The 20,625-nt window shown below is 44.8% G+C and overlaps 1 protein-coding gene across 1 annotated transcript in view; it reads right to left on the bottom strand.

Annotated features, from left to right (window-relative positions):
• Nucleotides 1–20,625, bottom strand: part of HLCS (holocarboxylase synthetase) — a 212,657-nt gene that overhangs the window by 5,809 nt on the left and 186,223 nt on the right. Inside the window, exons 8-10 of the mRNA XM_073361038.1 lie at nt 13,420–13,580; nt 4,200–4,314; nt 439–652 (exon numbers count right to left, since the gene is read on the bottom strand). Of these exons, the coding sequence (XP_073217139.1) occupies nt 439–652; nt 4,200–4,314; nt 13,420–13,580 (490 nt within the window). The remainder of the gene's footprint in view (nt 1–438; nt 653–4,199; nt 4,315–13,419; nt 13,581–20,625) is intronic.

The raw sequence follows: 20,625 nt of genomic DNA, 5'->3' as shown, positions 1-20,625 counted from the left end.
CAATCTTTAGAGATAATAATGACCTTCAGTAGAGCTCCTTTATTGTCTCCTTAGACCCCTTTTGCAGAATGCATGATTAATTCACACTATTTTTACAACATAATTTTTGATAAATTAGTACAGCACAACTTCAACATAAGCAAAACAAATAGCTATAAAACCCTAAATATTCTCATTGTTTCATGAGATGATACATGCAAGATTCCTAGCAACGTTTTGTAACAAATGCCAATACATTAAAATTTTGATCTATGCTATTCTAACACCAATATAAATACTGAAAATATGCTCTTAAGTAAAACCCAATTAAGTCACTACTGCTTTAAAAGGCTATCTAGTGGAACATTCACAGTGCAAGGCAAGACATCTATGAGTTATTCCTAATTCTCTAAAGGGAGAGTTTAGGAAAAGATGAATAGAAGAGACAGCTATACTTACGCATGTATCCAGTGTTTATAATATAAGGGAAGAACTCCATCAGGTCCTTTCTCCTGAAATGTTTCAATCAGTCTTTCCAGCACAGTTACACTCCTAGCAATCAGGTAGTCTGCTGTTAAGGACTTTAGTTTTGTCATATTTTTCTTATTGTACTCCATGATGAGATCATTGATGCATATGGTGGGATTGCTATTATTCACATTAAATCCCCAGCCTGAGGAAGAAAAATCAAGAGTGCGGAGTAGGAAATGTTAACTATTTCTTATCATATTAACAAACGCATTTGCACTTTCTTCAACCTTTTGGTGCAAAGCTTTCTAAAGATTTTCATAAAGGATTTTCCCATCATTGTACAGTTTTTCATCAATATCTTGCATTCCCAAATCTATGTATGCAGCTAATTACACTCAGAGCCCAGTTAACATTTATGTCCACATCCTCCCTTAAACTCCTTTCTGCCAACAAATGCCAGTTCAAATAGCCCCAATACAGTCCCATCAAGAAAATGCCATCCTACCAGACTGCTAACTTGTGACTAAAGTGAAGATTTAGGAATAAGGAAAGTGCTAGCTGGGCTGTCTAGATTGCCAGTAAAAAACTGAAAATCCCTGAAATTGTGGTATTGACAGCCAGCTACCAAACTATCTGAAAGCAGACAATTAACCGCACTAGAAATCTAGCAGCCTAGAATGTGACTAACAGTCTCTTCTATTTACTACACTTAACTGATTTCACATTCTGAAAAATAAGTCTTTTTTCCTCAGCTCATAAGTCAGCAATTGGCTTTCTGGGAAAAGCCCGGAAGAGTCAGACTTTCAGGGTTAGATTCCAGATAGTTTAATCTGTCTTGCCATAATATCCTTTTGAAGCCTCAAATTTCTCACTGAGATCTCTCCAGCTAGGATAATGTTGGCAAAAAGCCATTCTTATTATATGGCTCTTGGGGACCTTTCTTGCAGCCTCCTCAAACAGGCTTTGAGAGATGTAAAAAAATCTTGTATTAACTATTTATTTCCTCCTTCCCACCATATAATGTGGATTTTCCTTTCCCTGTGCAGTTAGGCCAGACTTGTCACTCAGGCTCAAGAGTAAACTGGCTTCTTCTGTAGGAAGCTGTAGGTTACATTATTTTATAAACTTGATGAGATCATGAAAACAAGGAATTAATTCACCCAGAATTACCTGGAGAGAGAAGCTTCTCTTCAGGAACTAAATTACTTTTTTTTTTTTTTTTTAAACAATAATTAGAATATGCACACCCAAGAAAGATCTACAGTAACATCCAGCCAAAACATATCAATACCACTGGAACTAGGGAGAAGTGGATTACCTAACAAGAAAATGAGAAAAATTAACACACTATGCTAAAAAGTAACAACTCAAACACAGGTATTTTCACTCAAACATATACATGAATAAAGACCCTAGCCACTAATGTACTATCAATTTCAAGATTTTTTTTTCCAAAAACCGTGACAGCAAGAGAGAAACCACCACCTATCTTACAGAGCCTGACAAACGTGAACGGAGGATCAGACTGAAGCCTCAGAAATCTCTTCATAGGATATATGAAATGAGTGACCTGTCATGGTTAGAAAACCTGGTAATGCCAGTCAGTTAAAGAGTTCGTCTTTGGCCTTGTATGCTTCTGAGATGGACACTTAAATTCATCTAGCTACCCTGGCAGAGAGGATCTTTGTCCTGATATAAACAACGAGGAGTCCGATGGCACCTTGAAGACTAACAGATTTATTTGGGCATAAGCTTTCATGGGTAAAAAACCCACTTCTTCAGATGCATGGAGTGAAAATTACAGATATAGGCATAAATATATATTGGCACATGAAGAGAAGGGAGTTACCTTACAAACACGGCTACCCCTCTGATAACCTAATCCTTCTAACCCTAGTATCAAACTATCAGTTGTTTTATTAGCTGAAAAATGCAGGCTTTGGTGGATCCAAGACTTCTTGTGAATTTGACACGAATTTGTGGAATAGTTTCAACCAAAAGGTTTTTGGACAAGATTCTCAATGGGACTTAGAATCCCTTTCAGAAAACAGGAGAAATAGCCCTCCCTTTCTCTCCACTCATAACTAGGGTTAGAAGGACCTTCCATTCTCTTGCATAGACTGCGTAGACCATTGGTCCTTCATCAGTTGAGACTGAGCCGATCACAACACGTCTTCCAATCTTCTCTCGCTCTGGCCATCCTTCGCCATGCTTGTCCATATCTCCTTGTTAGGAAGTCATCCCACCTCTTTGGAGGCCGATCGCATGGCCATTTCTGTTCTCATGGATACCACTCAGATATAGCTGCGGTCCATCAGCTGTCGCTGAGTTGGGCCACATGTCCTGCCCACCGCATTTTTCTGAGCCTGCTTTCGACAACGTCTCGCACTCCAGACTGCTGCCTAATTATTTCACTGGGGATGTGACTGCGGAGTGAAATGCCCAAAAAAGTTCGTTCCATCACCCACTGTGTGACAGATAGTTGATGTTCTTCAATCTTTGTCCGCGACCATGTTTCACTGCAATATAACATCGCTGGAAGCACGGTCGAGTTAAAAGGATTCGCAAGAGTTGTTCTGCTGATCTTTCCTTGGAGGATGTCCTTGATGTCACTGAATGTGCACCATCCAGATTTTTTTCTGCGTGACAGTTCGCCTTTCTGATCATGGCGCATGTTGACTTCCTGGCCCAAATAAATGTATTTATCAACCTCTTGGATCTGCTCTCCTCCAAGAGTTATTTGGGTTCTTGGCAGAATATCTGACCTCATGTATTTTGTTTTTGACCAGTTCATTTTTAATCCAACTTGACTACTTTTCGCGTTCAGTTCTTTAAGCATTCTCTCAAGCTGGGCTGTATTTTCAGCTCTCAGAACTATATCAACTGTGAACCTGAGATGGTTTAGCCGCTCGCCGTTGAGATTAATCCCGCCATTTTCTTAAATTCATTAAAAAAGAAAATTGCCTTTCAAAGGTATGAGTTCAACAGAAGATGCAATGGCTGCAACTACGTTGAAGAGAAAAGGAATGACTGTTTCAAAGGGGTAGCCGTGTTAGTCTGTATCAGCAAAAACGACACCACCACAAGGACTCCTCATGGTTTTTGACTTAAACTGTGTAACTTGTTTAGATCTTTAAGCCAGCTGGGTAAGAACCAGGTCTTCATTCGCTCTGTAAAATACTGTGCACATATGTTGTGCTATGCACCAATACTAAACAATAATAATAATCTCCCTGGCTTAACCTTCTGGATTTGTCAAGGAACTTCCATGTAGTTTTTAGACTTTAAAGAACTGCTTTGAGGAGGCAGGACATTCTGGAATTCCCTACAGAGCAGAGTTTGGTCCTGAGCACATGACAGATCTATTCTACTCCTTACTTCATGGAGAAGGGAAAAGAGACCGCGTGCTTATAGACAGGAAAAAACATTAAAAAAATATAGTAAACTTTTCTCTATGGTACCCTACCTTTGTGACTCAATGTGAAAGAAAATTTTCATACCTGTTATTTTTAATTCTTTAAAATCTTCTATATCAGTCCTGATGCTTGTGTTTAGCGTCTCCTGGCCAGCCGTATGGAATATTACAGATCACTGAAGACATTTATTTTTTGTGTTTTGTGAATATCATGGTTTACCCACTTCTCATTTGCTCTTGTTCTTGTAGTTTGAACTTGTATAGGACATTAAGAATAGTTAAATAGCTTTAGAAAAAATGGCCTGACAAGCCTGAAAATAATTTAGACACTTACCAATAAGTATGTGAAATGTATCTCCCATAAGTGTAGAATTTACCAGAACCCCGCCAAGCTTCATAAGGTCACTGTAGTAAATATCATTTGGCCACTTCACTCGCAGGTCAATATCCTAAAGAAATAAATGTATACGTATATAACCATATTATGCTGTTCTTTTATAAAGACTCTGCCATCACTCAGTATTTCTGCAAATGCCATCTCTCTCTGATAGCTTGGAACATGATAATTTAGTTCTTTCTTAATTAAAGTAGATCAAAATGCTTTACATAGCAATGAGTCAGACACAGAACTATATTTGAATTTGAGTTTTTATGACTAAGCACACATCTGAGGTACTCTGGTAAGTATAACAACATTAAGATGGAAACTCATGACTGCCAAAAATCCAAATATCAAAGAGAAAGTTGGTATTTTCACCTCGAAAGACTCTTTTCCATTCTTGAGGCTTATTCCTCAACCCCAAAGAAAGTAAATATCTGAAGGGGAATCTGCATCCTCAGGACTCAGCCCAAGTTTCGTGGTGGTTTATTATGAAGGTTGGCAGCAATCACAGAGGGTTGAGAGTAGTTATTTAGTAATAAGCTATACAGTAGATACTAATGGCTCACAGGAACTATATATAATCAAAAATAGGGACTGCAAAGTGACTTGGCAGAGGTCTTCCCTGAAAATCTCAAAATCACAGACAATAGGTAATTAACCACTGGAACAATTTACCTAGAGTTACAGGGATTATCTATAACTGGCAATTTTAAAATCAAGATTGGATTTTTTTAAGCGAAGAAACTAAAGTTCGAAAAGAATTATTTGAGGGAAATTCCTTGGCTTATGTTATATAGGTGAGACTACATGATCACAATGGTCCTTTCTAGCCTTTCGATCTATTAGTCTACGAACAAATTTGTTGCATTTCTTTATTCACCATAAAAATCTGTTTCAGGATAGAAATGACCTATTAAATAAAGACAATCAACTTTGCTAAACACATCTAGAACTGCCCACAATGAACAGAACAAATATATCCCAAGGTTCTTGCAGAAGTCAGACAGGGAGGCAATGACATCTTGAAGATCAGGGAGGAAATTTACTAGTCAGGAGAAAATTCCAGTTCACAACTAACTATGTAAATAGTCCTAAAAATATTCATATTTTATGCAGCTATGTTCAATTTATACCATGGTATTGGAAACACAAACTGCATCATATGACACCAGTCCATCGCAAATAGAGAAGTTTTTGTTAAAGCCACAGAACGGAATTAAACTTTGCACCAGCTACTTAAATGTAAAAAGAAAGCAAATGTGCTTCCTGGCGCTTAAAAAACTGCATATGACTGGATCCCAAGAGGCAAATTATGGGAGGTGCTCCATGAGTACAAGAATCTGGTTACACCCTCTCCTTCTGTAGATTATAGAATCCTTTTACAGGGCGTGTGAAAACTGCACCTGCGTCTATGTCTACTTTTCTGAGAGATTTAAAGGCCAGGGAGGGTTCCATGACACAGATGTCTCTGCCTATCTGTACAGGAAATGCTAACTTATTCTGGTATCATAAGGAATTGTAACAGACCATCACTAGTTCATATTCATTACCACAAGCACTTGACTATCCACATTTCAATGCAGATTTTGAGAAGATTCTTGGGACATACAGTTTTCAAAGCATGCCACAGCTAAGCCATTCAGCATGTCAGGATTAACAGATCTTCTTAAGGCATCCTGTGCAGGCCATTTCTCTCTGAGTAAATGAACTGTAAGACTCAGGAGTTCAAAAAAATACACACTGCTAGCTTGCCTACATGGGGAAGTTAGTGTGGAATAAGTTAGGGTGTGAATTTAAAGTGCAAGAGCTATTTCACACTAACTCCACTTTAAGCTTAACCACACGAAAAGGCACTCTTAGTTTAGAATAAGAGTGCCACATGGTGAGCTAGGGCAACACAGCAACTGTGCTTTAAATTCACACCCCAGCTTGTTCTGCACTAACTTCCCATGTAGATAAGCCAATAGATTACAGACATTTGTACTGCTAAGGAACTAACTGCTGGATATGGAGAACAGCAGATATTTCTACAATAGTACTAATTTTCAAGATGAACTATAGTGGTGACATGAGATTTTTGTTGTAATATAATGAGGCAAGATGAGCTGATGCATAACTACCATTGTTTCCAAAGGATTTACTGTCAAAATATAAAATACAATGCATTATTTTGCACTGATTTAGTTGGTTACATGTAATGGTGACACGTGTCATTTTTATTTATAAGTTACATAGTGGCTCCTAAATATTGTTCTGAGACAGGAACAGTAGAAAATATACAGTACATAAGGTTCGTTTGTATTCAGAGCACTGTCATCTGCAAATGAAACACTGAATTGAACTGTCAGATTTTCCCATTGAGAATCCAGAACTGTGGACAGTAGCTTGAACTGCTGTCCATTTAGAACTGTGAACACTAAAGACAAAGCCCTAAAAATGACTGATTGATAAACTGAGACACATACATTTGATACTTTTGTATGAAAATTCTGGAATGGAATTTGAGCATAACAAACCACATTAAAAGTATGTTAAAGTAATAATAAAGGTCTGACTTATGCAAAAAGGTATGGAAATGTAGAGCTAAGATTGAAACCTTATCCATAACTTAGCCCATTGTTCCTAGCTACTGAAGCTCATATGGCATATATGTTCATCCACCATGTGGAGAGCCTTGCATTACCCTAGGTCCAAAGGGTCAATTTAAGCATAGAGTTTCAGATTTAACTTTGAATTTCTTTGCTTTCATAGATTTGAGTCAGACTCTTAACATTGTTTTAATCCACTGTCTGTGTTTAATTTCCTTTTTTTAAAAAAATCTCAAAGGAAGTACAGAAAATCCTTTCTTCCACTGAGTTCAGGACGATGACAAACTGTCAAAGCATATTTAGTGATTCCTCTTAATTTAGTGATCACTGACATGATGGAATTTAATAGCTCCAACTATGTATTTAATTCATTCTTGGGTGGGGCGGTTTCTTTCAAGATAAATTCAACTTCTTTATGGTCAGAACAAGCTATTATAAAAATATAAATGTATACTTGGTAGACTCAGCTATGTGTGTTATTGACACAATTATTCCTTCTGTGTTAATATTATCATGTATTATCTCAATCAAGTTAGTACTCCTGAATGGACTAATTTTTTTAAAAAAAGAATTAATTGGAAAGTAGCCACTCTATATGCCACAATATGAAGAGGAGTGCAGAAACAAAAAGATTCTTAAACTATTATGTCTATTTTTGCTTTTGGACTCATACGTTAAACAAGTAACCCCTCTCCCCCTTTTATTTTCAATAGTTAAAAATATTGACCTCCCCAACCAAAGATTTTGTATTGCAAATTTCAGTCTGGAGCAATTTTTACAGTCAAGTTATGAAGTGCTGAAGATAGGAAGTTTTAATAGAAGGGCTGACAGACCCTAAACTACAGCAAAGCTACGGGTACCACTATAATAAAGTTCATGTGTAAATGTGTATAAGACATTCATTTTGAGTAATATAGGAAACATGTGCTTTAGTTAACTACTTCTGTAAAATACCAAAGTTTTATAGTTAGCAAATATTAGAATATGGTAATATTAAAAAAAGAGATATGAGGTGAAGAAGAAGATTGGTTCTTCATTTGAACACTGATGACAGGACATTTGATTCCCTCCTGAGAGCAATACTCTTAACTTTTTCTTTAAAAATCAGTTTTCAACCTTCAAAAGGAGCTGGAAAAAATCCTTTAAAAGGGGCCAAGTGGCCACTGAAATGCACCAACAAAAAAGCATTTATCAGTTTTTCTTCTCACTTTTCCTCAATATTTTCATAACCAAAACAAATAAATCCAACAGTTAGACAAAGCAAAAGGTAAATCCAGCTTCAGGGTATGTCTACACTACAAAATTAGGTCGAATTTATAGAAGCCAGTTTTGTAGAAAGTGTTTTTATACAGTCGATTGTGTGTGTCCCCACACAAATGCCCTAAGTGCATGTTGTCGGTGGAGTGTGTCCACAGTACTGAGGCAACCGTCGACTTCCAGAGCACTGCACTGTGGATAGCTATCCCACAGTTCCCGCAGTCTCCGCTGCCCATTTGAAATCTGTGTAGAAATCCCAGTGCCTGATGGGGCTAAAACATTGTCACGAGTGGTTCTGGGTACATATCATCAGGCCCCCGTTCCCTCCCTCCCTCCATGAAAGCAAGGGCAGACAATCGTTTCGCGCCTTTTTTCCTGAGTTACCTGTGCAGACGCCATACCACGGCAAGCATGGAGCCCGCTCAGCTAACCGTCACCGTATGTCTCCTGGGTGCTGGCAGACGTGGTACTGCATTGCTACACAGCAGCAGTTTATTGCCTTTTGGCAGCAGACAGTGCAGTATGACTGGTAGCCGTCATCGACATAGTTCTGGGTGCTCTTTTAACCGGGTGCCTGGGCAAACATGGGAGTGACTCAGCCAGGTCATTTCCCTTGTTTCGTCTCGTGGCGATTCAGTCCCGCACTGTCTTTTAATCTGCAGCTAGCAGAAGATGATGGCCAGCAGTCATACTGCACCGTCTTCTGCCGAGCACCCAGGTGTTGATGATGGCTAGCAGTCGTACTGCACAGTCTGCTGCCAGCAAGATGTATAAAGATAGATGAAGTGGCTCAAAACAAGAAATAGACAAGATTTGTTTTGTATTCATTTTCTCCTCCCTCCCTCCCTCTGTGAAATCAATGGCCTGCTAAACCCAGTTTTGAGTTCTATCCCTGAGGTTTTGAGTTCTATCCTTGAGGGGGCCATTCAGTTTCTCGCAAAGCCACCCCTTTTGTTGATTTTAATTCCCTGTAAGCCAACCCTGTAAGCCATGTTGTCAGTCACCCCTCCCACCATCACGGCAACGGCAGACAATCGTTCCGCGCCTTTTTTCTGTGCGGACGCCATACCACGGCAAGCATGGAGCCCGCTCAGATCACTTTGGCAATTAGGAGCACGTTAAACACCACACGCATTATCCAGCAGTATATGCAGCACCAGAACCTGGCAGAGCGTTACTGGGCGAGGAGGCGACGTCAGCGTGGTGACGAGAGTGATGAGGACACGGACACAAACTTCTCTCAAAGCACGGGCCCTGGCAATGTGGGCATCACGGTGCTAATGGGGCAGGTTCATGCGGTGGAACGCCGATTCTGGGCTCGGGAAACAAGCACAGACTGGTGGGACCGCATAGTGTTCCAGGTCTGAGATGATTCCCAGTGGCTGCGAAACTTTCGCATGCGTAAGGGCACTTTCATGGAACTTTGTGACTTGCTTTCCCCTGCCCTGAGGCGCAAGAATACCAAGATGAGAGCAGCCCTCACAGTTGAGAAGCGAGTGGCGATAGTCCTGTGGAAGCTTGCAACGCCAGACAGCTACCGGTCAGTCGGGAATCAATTTGGAGTGGGCAAATCTACTGTGGGGGCTGCTGTGATGCAAGTAGCCAACGCAATCAAAGATCTGCTGATATCAAGGGTAGTGACCCTGGGAAATGTGCAGGTCATAGAGGATGGCTTTGCTGCAATGGGATTCCCTCACTGTGGTGAGGCCATAGACGGATCCCATATCCCTATCTTGGCACCGGAGCACCAAGCTGCCGAGTACATAAACTGCAAGGGGTACTTTTCAATAGTGCTGTAAGCACTGGTGGATCACAAGGGACGTTTCACCAACATCAACATGGGATGGCCGGGAAAGGTACATGATGCTCGCATCTTCAGGAACTCTGGTCTGTTTCAAAAGCTGCAGGAAGGGACTTTATTCCCAGACCAGAAAATAACCGTTGGGGACGTTGAAATGCCTGTAGTTATCCTTGGGGACCCAGCCTACCCCTTAATGCCATGGCTCATGAAGCCACACACAGGCAGCCTGGACAGTAGTCAGGAGCTGTTCAACTACAGGCTGAGCAAGTGCAGAATGGTGGTAGAATGTGCATTTGGATGTTTAAAGGTGCGCTGGCACAGTTTACTGACTCGTTAGACCTCAGCGAAACCAATATTCCCACTGTTATTACTGCTTGCTGTGCGCTCCACAATATCTGTGAGAGTAAGGGGGAGACGTTTATGGCGGGGTGGGAGGTTGAGGCAAATCACCTGGCTGCTGGTTACGCGCAGCCAGACACCAGGGTGGTTAGAAGAGCACAGGAGGGGGCGGTGCGCATCAGAGAAGCTTTGAAAACCAGTTTCATGACTGGACAGACTACGGTGTGAAAGTTCTGTTTGTTTCTCCTTGATGAAACCCCCCACCCCTTGGTTCACTCTACTTCCCTGTAAGCTAACCACCCTCCCCACCTCCCTTCGATCACCACTTGCAGAGGCAATAAAGTCATTGGTGCTTCACATTCATGCATTCTTTATTCATTCATCACACAAATAGGGGGATAACTACCAAGGTAGCCCAGGAGGGGTGGTGGAGGAAAGAAGCACCAGGAGGGGTGGTGGAGGAGGGAAGGAGGAGGGAAGGACAGCACTTTAAAAGTTTAAAACTTTAAAACTTATTGAATGCCAGCCTTCTGTTGCTTGGGCAATCCTCTGGGGTGGAGTGGCCGGAGGGGCCCCCCCCACCGCGTTCTTGGGCATCTGGGCAAGGAGGCTATGGAACTTGGGGAGGAGGGCGGTTGGTTACACAGGGGCTGTAGCGGCGGTCTATGCTCCTGCTGCTTTTCCTGCAGCTCAACCATACACTGGAGCATATTGGTTTGATCCTCCAGCAGCCTCAGCATCGAATCCTGCCTCCTCTCATCACGCTGCCACCACCTTTCAGCTTCAGCCCTCTCTTCAGCCAGCCACTTACTCTCTTCAGCCTGCCACCTCTTCTCCCGGTCATTTTGTGCTTTCCTGCACTCTGACATTGTCTGCCTCCACGGATTCATCTGTGCTCTGTAAGTGTGGGAGGACAGCATGAGCTCAGAGAACATTTCATCACGAGTGCGTTTTTTTCATCTTCTAATCTTCGCTAGCCTCTGGGACGGAGAGGATCCTGTGATCCTTGAAACACATGCAGCTGGTGGAGAAAAACAAAAGGGACAGTGGTATTTAAAAAGACACATTTTATAGAACAATGGGTGCACTCTTTCATGGTAAACCTTGCTGTTAACACTATATACACAGCACATGTGCTTTTGTGACAAGGTCCCATTTTGCCTCCCCCCAGCACGTGGCTAGCCCATCCCCCCTCCCCGCGGCTAACAGCGGGGAACATTTCTGTTCAGCCACAGGCAAACAGCCCAGCAGGAACAGACACCTCTGAGCGTCCCCTTAAGAAAAGCACCCTATTTCAACCAGGTGACCATGAATGATATCACTCTCCTGAGGATAACACAGAGAGATAAAGAACGGATGTTGTTTGAATGCCAGCAAACATACACTGCAATGCTTTGTTCTACAATGATTCCCAAGTACATGCTACTGGCCTGGAGTGGTAAAGCGTCCTACCATGGTGGACGGAATAAGGCTGCCCTCCCCAGAAACCTTTTGCAAAGGCTTTGGGAGTGTATCTAGGAGAGCCACGAATGCCAGGGTAAATTAATCATTAAACATGCTTGCTTTTAAACCATGTATAGTATTTTAAAAGGTACACTCACCAGAGTTCACTTCTCCGCCTGGCGGGTCCAAGAGGCAGCCTTGGGTGGGTTCGGGGGGTACTGGCTCCAGGTCCAGGGTGAGAAACAGTTCCTGGCTGTCGGGAAAAATGGTTTCTCTGCTTGCTTGCTGTGAGATATCTACAACCTCATCGTCATCATCTTCCTTGTCCCCAAAACCTGCTTCTGTGTTGCCTCCATCTCCACTGAAGGAGTCAAACAACACGGCTGGGGTAGTGGTAGCTGAACCCCCTAAAATGGCATGCAGCTCATTGCAGAAGCAGCATGTTTGGGGCTTGGACCCGGAGTGGCCATTTGCCTCTCTGGTTTTCTGGTAGGCTTGCCTTAGCTCCTTAAGTTTCACGCAGCACTGCTTCGGGTCCCTGTTATGGCCTCTGTCCTTCATGCCCTGGGAGATTTTTACAAATGTTTTGGCATTTCGAAAACTGGAACGGAGTTCTGATAGCACGTATTCCTCTCCCCATACAGCGATCAGATCCCGTACCTCCCGTTCGGTCCATGCTGGAGGTCTTTTGCGATTCTAGGACTCCATCATGGTCACCTCTGCTGATGAGCTCTGCATGGTCACCTGCAGCTTGCCACGCTGGCCAAACAGGAAATTGAAATTCACAAGTTCACGGGCCTTTTCCTGTCTACCTGGCCAGTGCATCTGAGTTGAGAGACCTGTCCAGAGCGGTCACAATGGAGCACTCTGGGATAGCTCCCGGAGGCCAATACCGTCTAATTGCGTCCACAGTACCCCAAATTTGACCCAGCAAGCCCGATTTCAGCGCTAATCCCCTTGTCGGGGGTGGAGTAAGGAAATCGATTTTAAGAGCCCTTTAAGTCGAAAAAAAGGGCTTCGTCGTGTGGACGGGTGCAGAGTTAAATCGATTTAACACTGCTAAATTCAACCTCAGCTCCTAGTGTATACCAGGGCTTTGGCGCAAATGCTCATCAGATTATAAGTGAAATGAGTTTGCTAGACTCAATCTAATCAATAGCAGGCATTCACTCTGCAAGCATCGAATCTATTAAAAACACATACAAATAAATCGGAAGGCTAAATCCATCCATTCTTTTAATATCACACAGGAATTATACAATCCAGTATTACTGAAGAGCTGAACTCATTGGCAGTGATACTCAGACCTCAGTGGTTCGGGAAACAACTTAGGGATCAACATTGCCCAAAAGAGGCACAGTAGTGTTAATTTATTGTTTCATTTACTATGATACTATGTATTCATATTTAAACAGTATGACAGGAAATACTTAGTTTTTAACATTTTATTATATATATATAAATTCTCACAGCAAAATGGATGATCAAGTATTATTATTTTTGGTTAATAACATAGCAAAAGTATCCCAATTGGTTAATAATTAAATCACAGTGTTTTAATATCATGTACTGCAAAGAGCCATAGTAGACATTTTAAAGAGTCACATGCAGCTTGTGAGCCTCAGTCTGAGTATCATTGATCTATGGTTTCAATGACACAACCTAGTTATGAAGGTCAGGTACAGACTGAACTGAATGAAATGTGAAAATAATAGGAATATTAAAATGAATTAAAATTAGATACCTGATATCCAGGTATTGATCTCACTGATTCCACCACAGCCAGGGACATCAGGTGCTGAATAAAAGGAATTCTCTGTCCCAGCTGGGAACACAAAGGAATGGAAACATGTAAAGTTGATAGAGCACATCCCACAGGACTGAGCCAGACATTTCCACCACGACCTGAAAAAAATCCACAACAGTGAACAAACAAACATGAAAGAAAAAGAAATTGGTGGGGGGAGGTTTGTTTTGTGTTTACAAAGTTCATACTAGTTAATGTAGAAAGCAGCAGCATAAGAATTAGTTTTTCAAAAATAGCATCCACTTGAAAAATCTACACAGAGGGCTCTAAAACTGTTCCAGATTATTTCAAAGAAAAAACCAATACTTTAAAATTGAATGTAGTTTGTTAATGTGTGTTCAGGTAATCATGTTTATAGAAACGTCATAAAGAAATCAAAAGCATTGCACACGATATGTTCCCAAAAATTCCTTGGTATCTTGTAGATCATATGTTTTTATGAACTACTTATGTTTGTTTTTAAATGAAAATGTACTTGTGAAACGTTCCTGGAGACTGAAGCCTTCTATCTATCCACAAAACAGACTCCATGCCCGTGGTTCTCAACCTATTTACCATTGTGGGCCACATTGTAGCATTGTGTGTGTTATATAGGTCGCATCCACACCAATATACATGCTCCCTGTGTGGCCATGAGGATGTCACATGAGCCACAGCTGTGTGCTGATTGGGCTGCAAGTGACCCGTGGGCTGTAGGTTGAGAACTACTGCTCCATGCCAATTCAAGGCCCAGTCCTGCTGCACTGAAGTCAATGGGAGTTTTGGTTCTGGTTTGGTTCAGTGCCAACTGTGGTGATGGCAGTTTGTGTGATACAGAAGACTTTTCAGTAGGAATTAAAACAATGCCACCAATTCATTCTATGTAAGCTACCAAACATCCATGAGATAACTACTTTTGGTCATTTCTAACTTGGGCTGGATTCAAATTAGTAAGAGTAAAAGGGGAAAAAACTGCTATCAACCCCCTGGGCTCTCCAAAAATATTTTTTCCTGTGTCTACAAATTAAGGCTGTCGATTAATCACAGTTAATTCACACGATTAACTCAAAAAAATTAACCATGATTAAAAAAAAATTGTGACTAATCGCAGTTTTAATTGCGCTGTTAAACAGAATACCAATTGAAATTTATTAAATATTTGTGGATGTTTTTCTACATTTTCAAATATATTGATTTCAGTTACAACACACAAAGTGCACACTGCTCACTTTATATTATAATTTATTACAAATATTTGCACGGTAAAAATGATAATAGAAATAGTATTTTTCAGTTCACCTCATACACGTACTGTAGTGCAGTCTCTTGATCATGAAAGTGCAACTTACAAAAGTAGATTTTTTTTTTGTTACGTAACTGCACTAAAACCAAAGAAGAGACAGTTACCTGTTCCGTAACTGGCGTTCTTCGAGATGTGTTGCTCATGTCCATTCCATATTAGGCGTGTGTACTTGCCACATGCACTGGTGCCAGAAGTTCTTCCCTCAGCAGTATCCTTGGGGGACCAGCTCTGGCACCCTCTGGAGTGGCACCTGCATGATGCAGTATAAGGGGCACCGCTGGCTCCCCCCACCTTCAGTTCCTTCTTGCTGTAAACTCTGACAGTGGAGGAGGCGGCCGGGTTGTGGAATGGACATGAGCAACACATCTAGAAGAAAGCCAGTTACAGAACAGGTAACTGTCTTTTCTTCTTCGAGTGCTTGCTCATGTCCATTCCACATTAGGTGACTCCCAAGCAGTACCATTGGAGACGGGTAGGAGTTCACAGACATGTAGATTGCAACACAGCTCTGCTGAACCCAGCATCATCTCTGGCCTGCTGAGTGATGGCATAATGCGCCGTGAACATGTGAACAGAGGACCACATTGCAGCTCTTCAGATATCCTGGATGGGGACGTGCGCCAGGAAGACCTCCCAGGACACCTGAGCTCTAGTTGAGTGGGCTCTGACAATTGGTGGCGGTGGAACCCCCGCCAGGTCGTAACAGGTCCTTATGCAAGAGGTGATCCAATTGGAAATCCTCTGAGAGGACACCGGAAGGCCCTTCATCCAATCCGCTGTGGCAATGAAAAGCTGAGTTGATTTACCGAAAGGTTTGGTACATTCCAGCTAAAAAGCCAAGACTCTCTGGACGTCCAGTGCATGAAGATGCCTCTCCTCACTGGTCTTGTGCGGTTTGGGACAGAACACTGGGAGGAAGATGTCCTGTTTCATATGGAAGGTAGACACCACCTTCGGCAGGAAGGCTGGGTGGGGCCACAGCAGAATCTTGTATTTGTAGAAGACTGTGTATTGCGGTTCTGAGATCAAGGTTTAATCTCAGAGACTCGTCTCGCTGATGTCATCAGCGCCGGGAAAGCGACCTTCCATGACAGGTGGGAAGGGTGCAGGAGCCCAGTGGCACAAAGGGCAGGCCCGTGAGCCTAGAAAGGACTAAGTTAAGATCCTATTGCAGGACAGGGGCCTGTACCTGCAGGAAGAGTCTCTTGAGACTGCTCAAGAATCTGAACGTTATGTCATGAGAAAACACCGTCAGGCCCTGGATCGTCAGGTGAAAAGTGGAGATGGCCACGAGATGCACTCTAATGGAAGAGTGTGCCAGGCCTGGGTTCCTCAAATGAAGCAAGTAGTTTAAGACAGATTGTATGGAAGAATGTGAGGGAGAGATGCCACGCTCGGACACCCAGCAGGAAAACTTGTCCATTTGGCCAGATAGGTCAGTCTGATTGAGGGCTTCCTACTTCCCAGGAGGACTTGTTGGACTCCTTCCAAACAGGTCCACTCCTCTGGGTTCAGCCACACAACATACATGCCGAGAGGTGGAGGGATGCGAGGTTGGGGTATAAGAGCCGACCATGGTCCTGTGACAGCAAGTCCACTAGGACAGGCAGGAGGCCAGGGAGGGGCCACTGTCAGGTTCATGAGCGTGGCGAATCAGTGCTGGCAAGGCCACGCTAGGGTGATCAAGAGAGCCAGAGCACAGGTTCTCGTGATCTTTGCCAGGACCTTGCTGATGAGTGGAATCAGAGGGAATGTGTACATCAGGCTCCCCGACCATGACAGGAGGAAGGCATTGGAGAGGGAGTCCTTTCCCAGACCAAAACCGATAACATTTTCTGTTTTGCCTGGTGGCGAACTGGTCCACCTAGGGAGTTCCCCACCTCTGGAAGATGGTGTAGGTTACCTCCCGGTGGAGCGACCACTTGTGGTGAGAGGAGAAGGCCCTGCTGAGGTGATCAGCTAACGTGTTCTTGACGCCAGGGAGGCGACAAGGCTCCCAGTGCATCTTTTGATTGATGCAGAAGTTGCAGAGACGGAGCACCTCCTGACAGAGAGCCGACGAGCACACTCCTCCTTGCCTGTTGATGTAAAACACTGAGGCTGTCAGAACTCTCACTACCTTGCTCGACAGATGAGGTAGGAAGACCCCGCATGCCAAGCGGACTGCTCTGAGTTCTTTGAAGTTTATGTGTAGCGTCATCTCCTCTGGGGACCACATACCCTGGGTCAGGAGATCTCTGAGGTGTGCACCCCGGCCGAGGTCTGAGGCATCCGACACCAACTCGGACTGAAGGGGGTTGTCGAACAGAACTCCCTCTAGAACCTTCTCACGATCAGTCCACCAACGCAGTGAGGTGAATATTACTGGGGCGGGGGGGTATGGTAACGATCTTTTCCAGGCGATCCCTGGACTGGGAATGGACCATAGCCAGCCATTGCTGCAGGGCCTGCATCTGGAGCCTGGCATGGTGGACAATGTATGTGCAAGCTGCAATGTGGCCCAGCAGATGCAAGCAAAAACTAGCCCTAGTGAGGGGGAACGCAGAGACTTCCGCGATGAGGTCCGCCAATGTCTGGAACCTTTGTAGTGGCAGGAATGCTCTGGCGCAGGACAAGTCAAGCTCCGCTCCAATGAACTCTATCCTTTGCACTGGAACTAAAGTTGACTTTTTGTCATTCACCATTAGGCCCAGGGAGTGGCACATGGCCCGCAACACTGCAACATCCTTTTGGATTTGAGACCTGGAGCTGCCTTTGATCAGCCAGCCGTCGAGGTACTGGTAGATCTGGATATCCCAGCACTGAGGTAAGCCGCCACCACTGACATGCACTTGGTGAGCACCCTCAGTGCTGTTGCTAGGCCAAACGGGAGGACTGTAAATTGGTAGTGGCCAGGTCCCACCATAAACCAGAGGAAGCATCTGTGTCCTTGAAAGATCTCTATGTGGAAGTATGCACCCGTCAAGTCAAGGGCGGCATACCAGTCTCCTGGATCCAGAGAAGGGAGGATAGAGGCCAGGGAGACCAAGTGGAACTTCAGCTTCTTTAGGTACTTGTTACCTAAAGGTCTCGCAGATCCAGAATGGGCTGTAGACCGCCCTTGGCCTTTGGAATTAAAAAGTACCAGGAATAGAACCTCTTGTTCCTGCATTCGAGAGGAACCTCCTCCACCGCACCCAGCTGCAGTAACCCTTGAACCTCCTGCATGAGGAGACTCTGAAGAGCAACAGGGAAGGAGCCTTGGGGTGGTGGTGGTAGAAACTGGGCGGTATAGCCCTGTGTTCAGAACCCAGTGGTCCGAGGTTATAGTGGTCCATGCAGGAAGGAAAAAGAAAAGGCAGATGGAACAAACAGAAGATGGATCCAGGGAATAGTCTGGTAGGTCGCCCTCAGGCACACCCTCAAAACAGTTGCTTGACCCCCTGCTTGTTTCTGAGCAGAGGGTGGCTCAGGCGGCGTTTGTAGCCCTTGGCCTTCCTGTGAAGCGGGTCCTGCTGAGGCTGGCTCAGTTTGAACCACGTACATGCCAGGCCTGGGACGTAAAGTCCCAGAGTTTTTGGGGTGGTTCGGGAGTCCTTTAAACTGAGCAGCTTGCTGTCTGTCTTCTCTGCAAACAGGGCCTGGCCATTGAAGGGAAGGTCCTGCATAGACTGCTGAGCCTCAGTGGACAAGCCCAAGAGGAGCAGCCAGGAAGCTCGCCACATGGAAATGGTGGAGGCCATGTTGCAGGCGGCAGAATCTGCCACATCCGAAGCTGCCTGGAGGGCTACTCTGGCCACAGCTGTGCCCTCCTTGAGGATCACACAGAATTCCTTCCTGGACCTTTCGAGAAGTGAAGCCTCGAAGTTGGCCACGGCCTGCAACATGTTGTAATCATAGCGGCCAAGGAGGGCCTGGAGGGCCGCTCTGGCCACAGCTGTGCCGTCCTCGAGGATCGCCCAGAATTCCTTCCTGGACTCTTTGGGAAGCAAAGCCTCGAAGTTGGCCATGGCCTGCAACATGTTGTAATCACAGTGGCCAAGGCGGGCCTGGTGATTGGCCACTCTCAACTGCAGGCTGGAAGACAAGTAAACTTTTCGTGCAAAGAGATCCAGCCTCCTTGAGTCTTTGTTTTTGGGGGTAGCCCCGAGTTGACCTTGCCTCTCCCTGTGGTTAACTGCCTCTACCACCAGGGTATTTGGAGCCGGGTGGGAATATAAGTATTCATGCCCCTTGATTGGCACAAAGTACTTGCACTTGGCCCTTTTAGAAATGGGGGGCAAGGAGAAGGGAGTCTGCCACAAGGCAGTGGTAATCTTCGATACCCCTTCATGAAGGGGTAAAGCCACCATGGCAGGTGTTGAGGAGCAAAGGACATCAAATACAGAGACCGAAGGCTCCTCCAATTCCTTGGCCTGAAGCCCCAGGTTAGAAGCAAGCCTCTTCAATAGATCCTGGTGCGCCTTAGCATCATCCTAAGGAACTGAGTTAGGGGGCTCCATGATCTCATCCTCACCATATGAGGCTGCCGGTATCGCAGGACCCTCAACATCTATTGGTTGTTCAGCAGGCTGCTTCCCTGGGTCCTCCTGGACCTGTGAGGTCCTTCCCCCATAAGTCTCGGGAACTGGAGGGGGTTAGAATGTTGAGGCCGCTGACCTGTCTGAGGTGCCCGGCACAGAGTGCACAGCCTGGGAAGGCTGGGTGAACCCCCAAAGGTACCATGGGTACCATGGCGCCGGCCACTGCGCTTGGGACCATGGGACAGGTTTTGGTGCTGATGATGTAGGCGGCAGTGCAAGTATTGTAGGGTGTCCCACAGTGACGGAACCCTGCTTATCTGACTGGTGCTGGTCACTGCGCCTGAAGGTAGACCTGTCCGATTGAGATGAAGATCTTGGTCTGGGCTTTGGGGACTGACAGCGTTTGGCGGATTGGCATTGGAAGCCTAGCAATCTACGCTTTATGCTACCCAACTGGTACCAGATGTAAAGTGGGACTGGGAGCTATCACGCACCGGTTGCTGGGAGGATCTTCCCAAATAGGGCGATCGCCATCTTGAAGACTGATGACGATGGGCTGGTGACCAGTGGCTTCGGTCCCCTGATCAATCCCAGGATCTGTACCAAGCTCTTGGCGATGTGAGGGGTCAGTCTCAGTGCCTCTGCCTCTGCATGCCTCAGTGGGTCTGTGCCAGGCTACAGGTTGAGGTACACCTCGAATCCTGCTGTTGGTACCCAAGGTCTGGGGACCAAAGATGGCTCCGCTGAGCCTGCGCCTCTAGCTCTGAGGCGTCACAGCTTTGGGCAGGGGAGCGGTGGTGGGACATCCCACGTGATGGGGAACTGTGCCTCTGAGGCGGGACATATGTAGAGGCCCTATGGCGGGGTTTACCCCGAGATCAGAGTACCACTGGAGCCGGTGTGGGCGGCAACGCAAGTATCAGGATCTCCTGAGCTGCCTGCAAGGCTTCAGGTGTCGACAGCACCTGAAGCTGACGGAGGCCTGAACTGCTATCCGGAGTCGCAGGCAGGGCATGGGATGGGCTGCACCGCTCAACTTGAGCTGGGGCCCGACTTCCCTAAGGGGGTATTGAGCTGTCCGGCGCGGGTCTTGGCTCATCCCCAGCCCTCTCCTTTCCCTTTCAGGCGATTATCCCGCTCCTTTTTCATCCTGGGTTTGAAGGATTTAGGGCATCTAGCATGTAAATATCTTGCGATGCCAGCTAGAATGTGCCATGGGAATGCCTGTTCTCACTTTCAGGTGACATTGTGAACAAGAAGCAGGCAGCATTATCTTCTGCAAATGTAAACAAACTTGTTTGTCTGAGCGATTGGCTGAATAAGAAATAGGACTTAGTGGACTTGTAGGCTCTGAAGTTT

Source organism: Lepidochelys kempii, chromosome 1, assembly GCF_965140265.1.
Source record: "Lepidochelys kempii isolate rLepKem1 chromosome 1, rLepKem1.hap2, whole genome shotgun sequence".
In the NCBI taxonomy this organism is placed as follows: domain Eukaryota; kingdom Metazoa; phylum Chordata; order Testudines; family Cheloniidae; genus Lepidochelys; species Lepidochelys kempii.
Note: the sequence above shows the minus strand (reverse complement) of the source record. Positions and strands in the feature narration are given on the sequence as shown.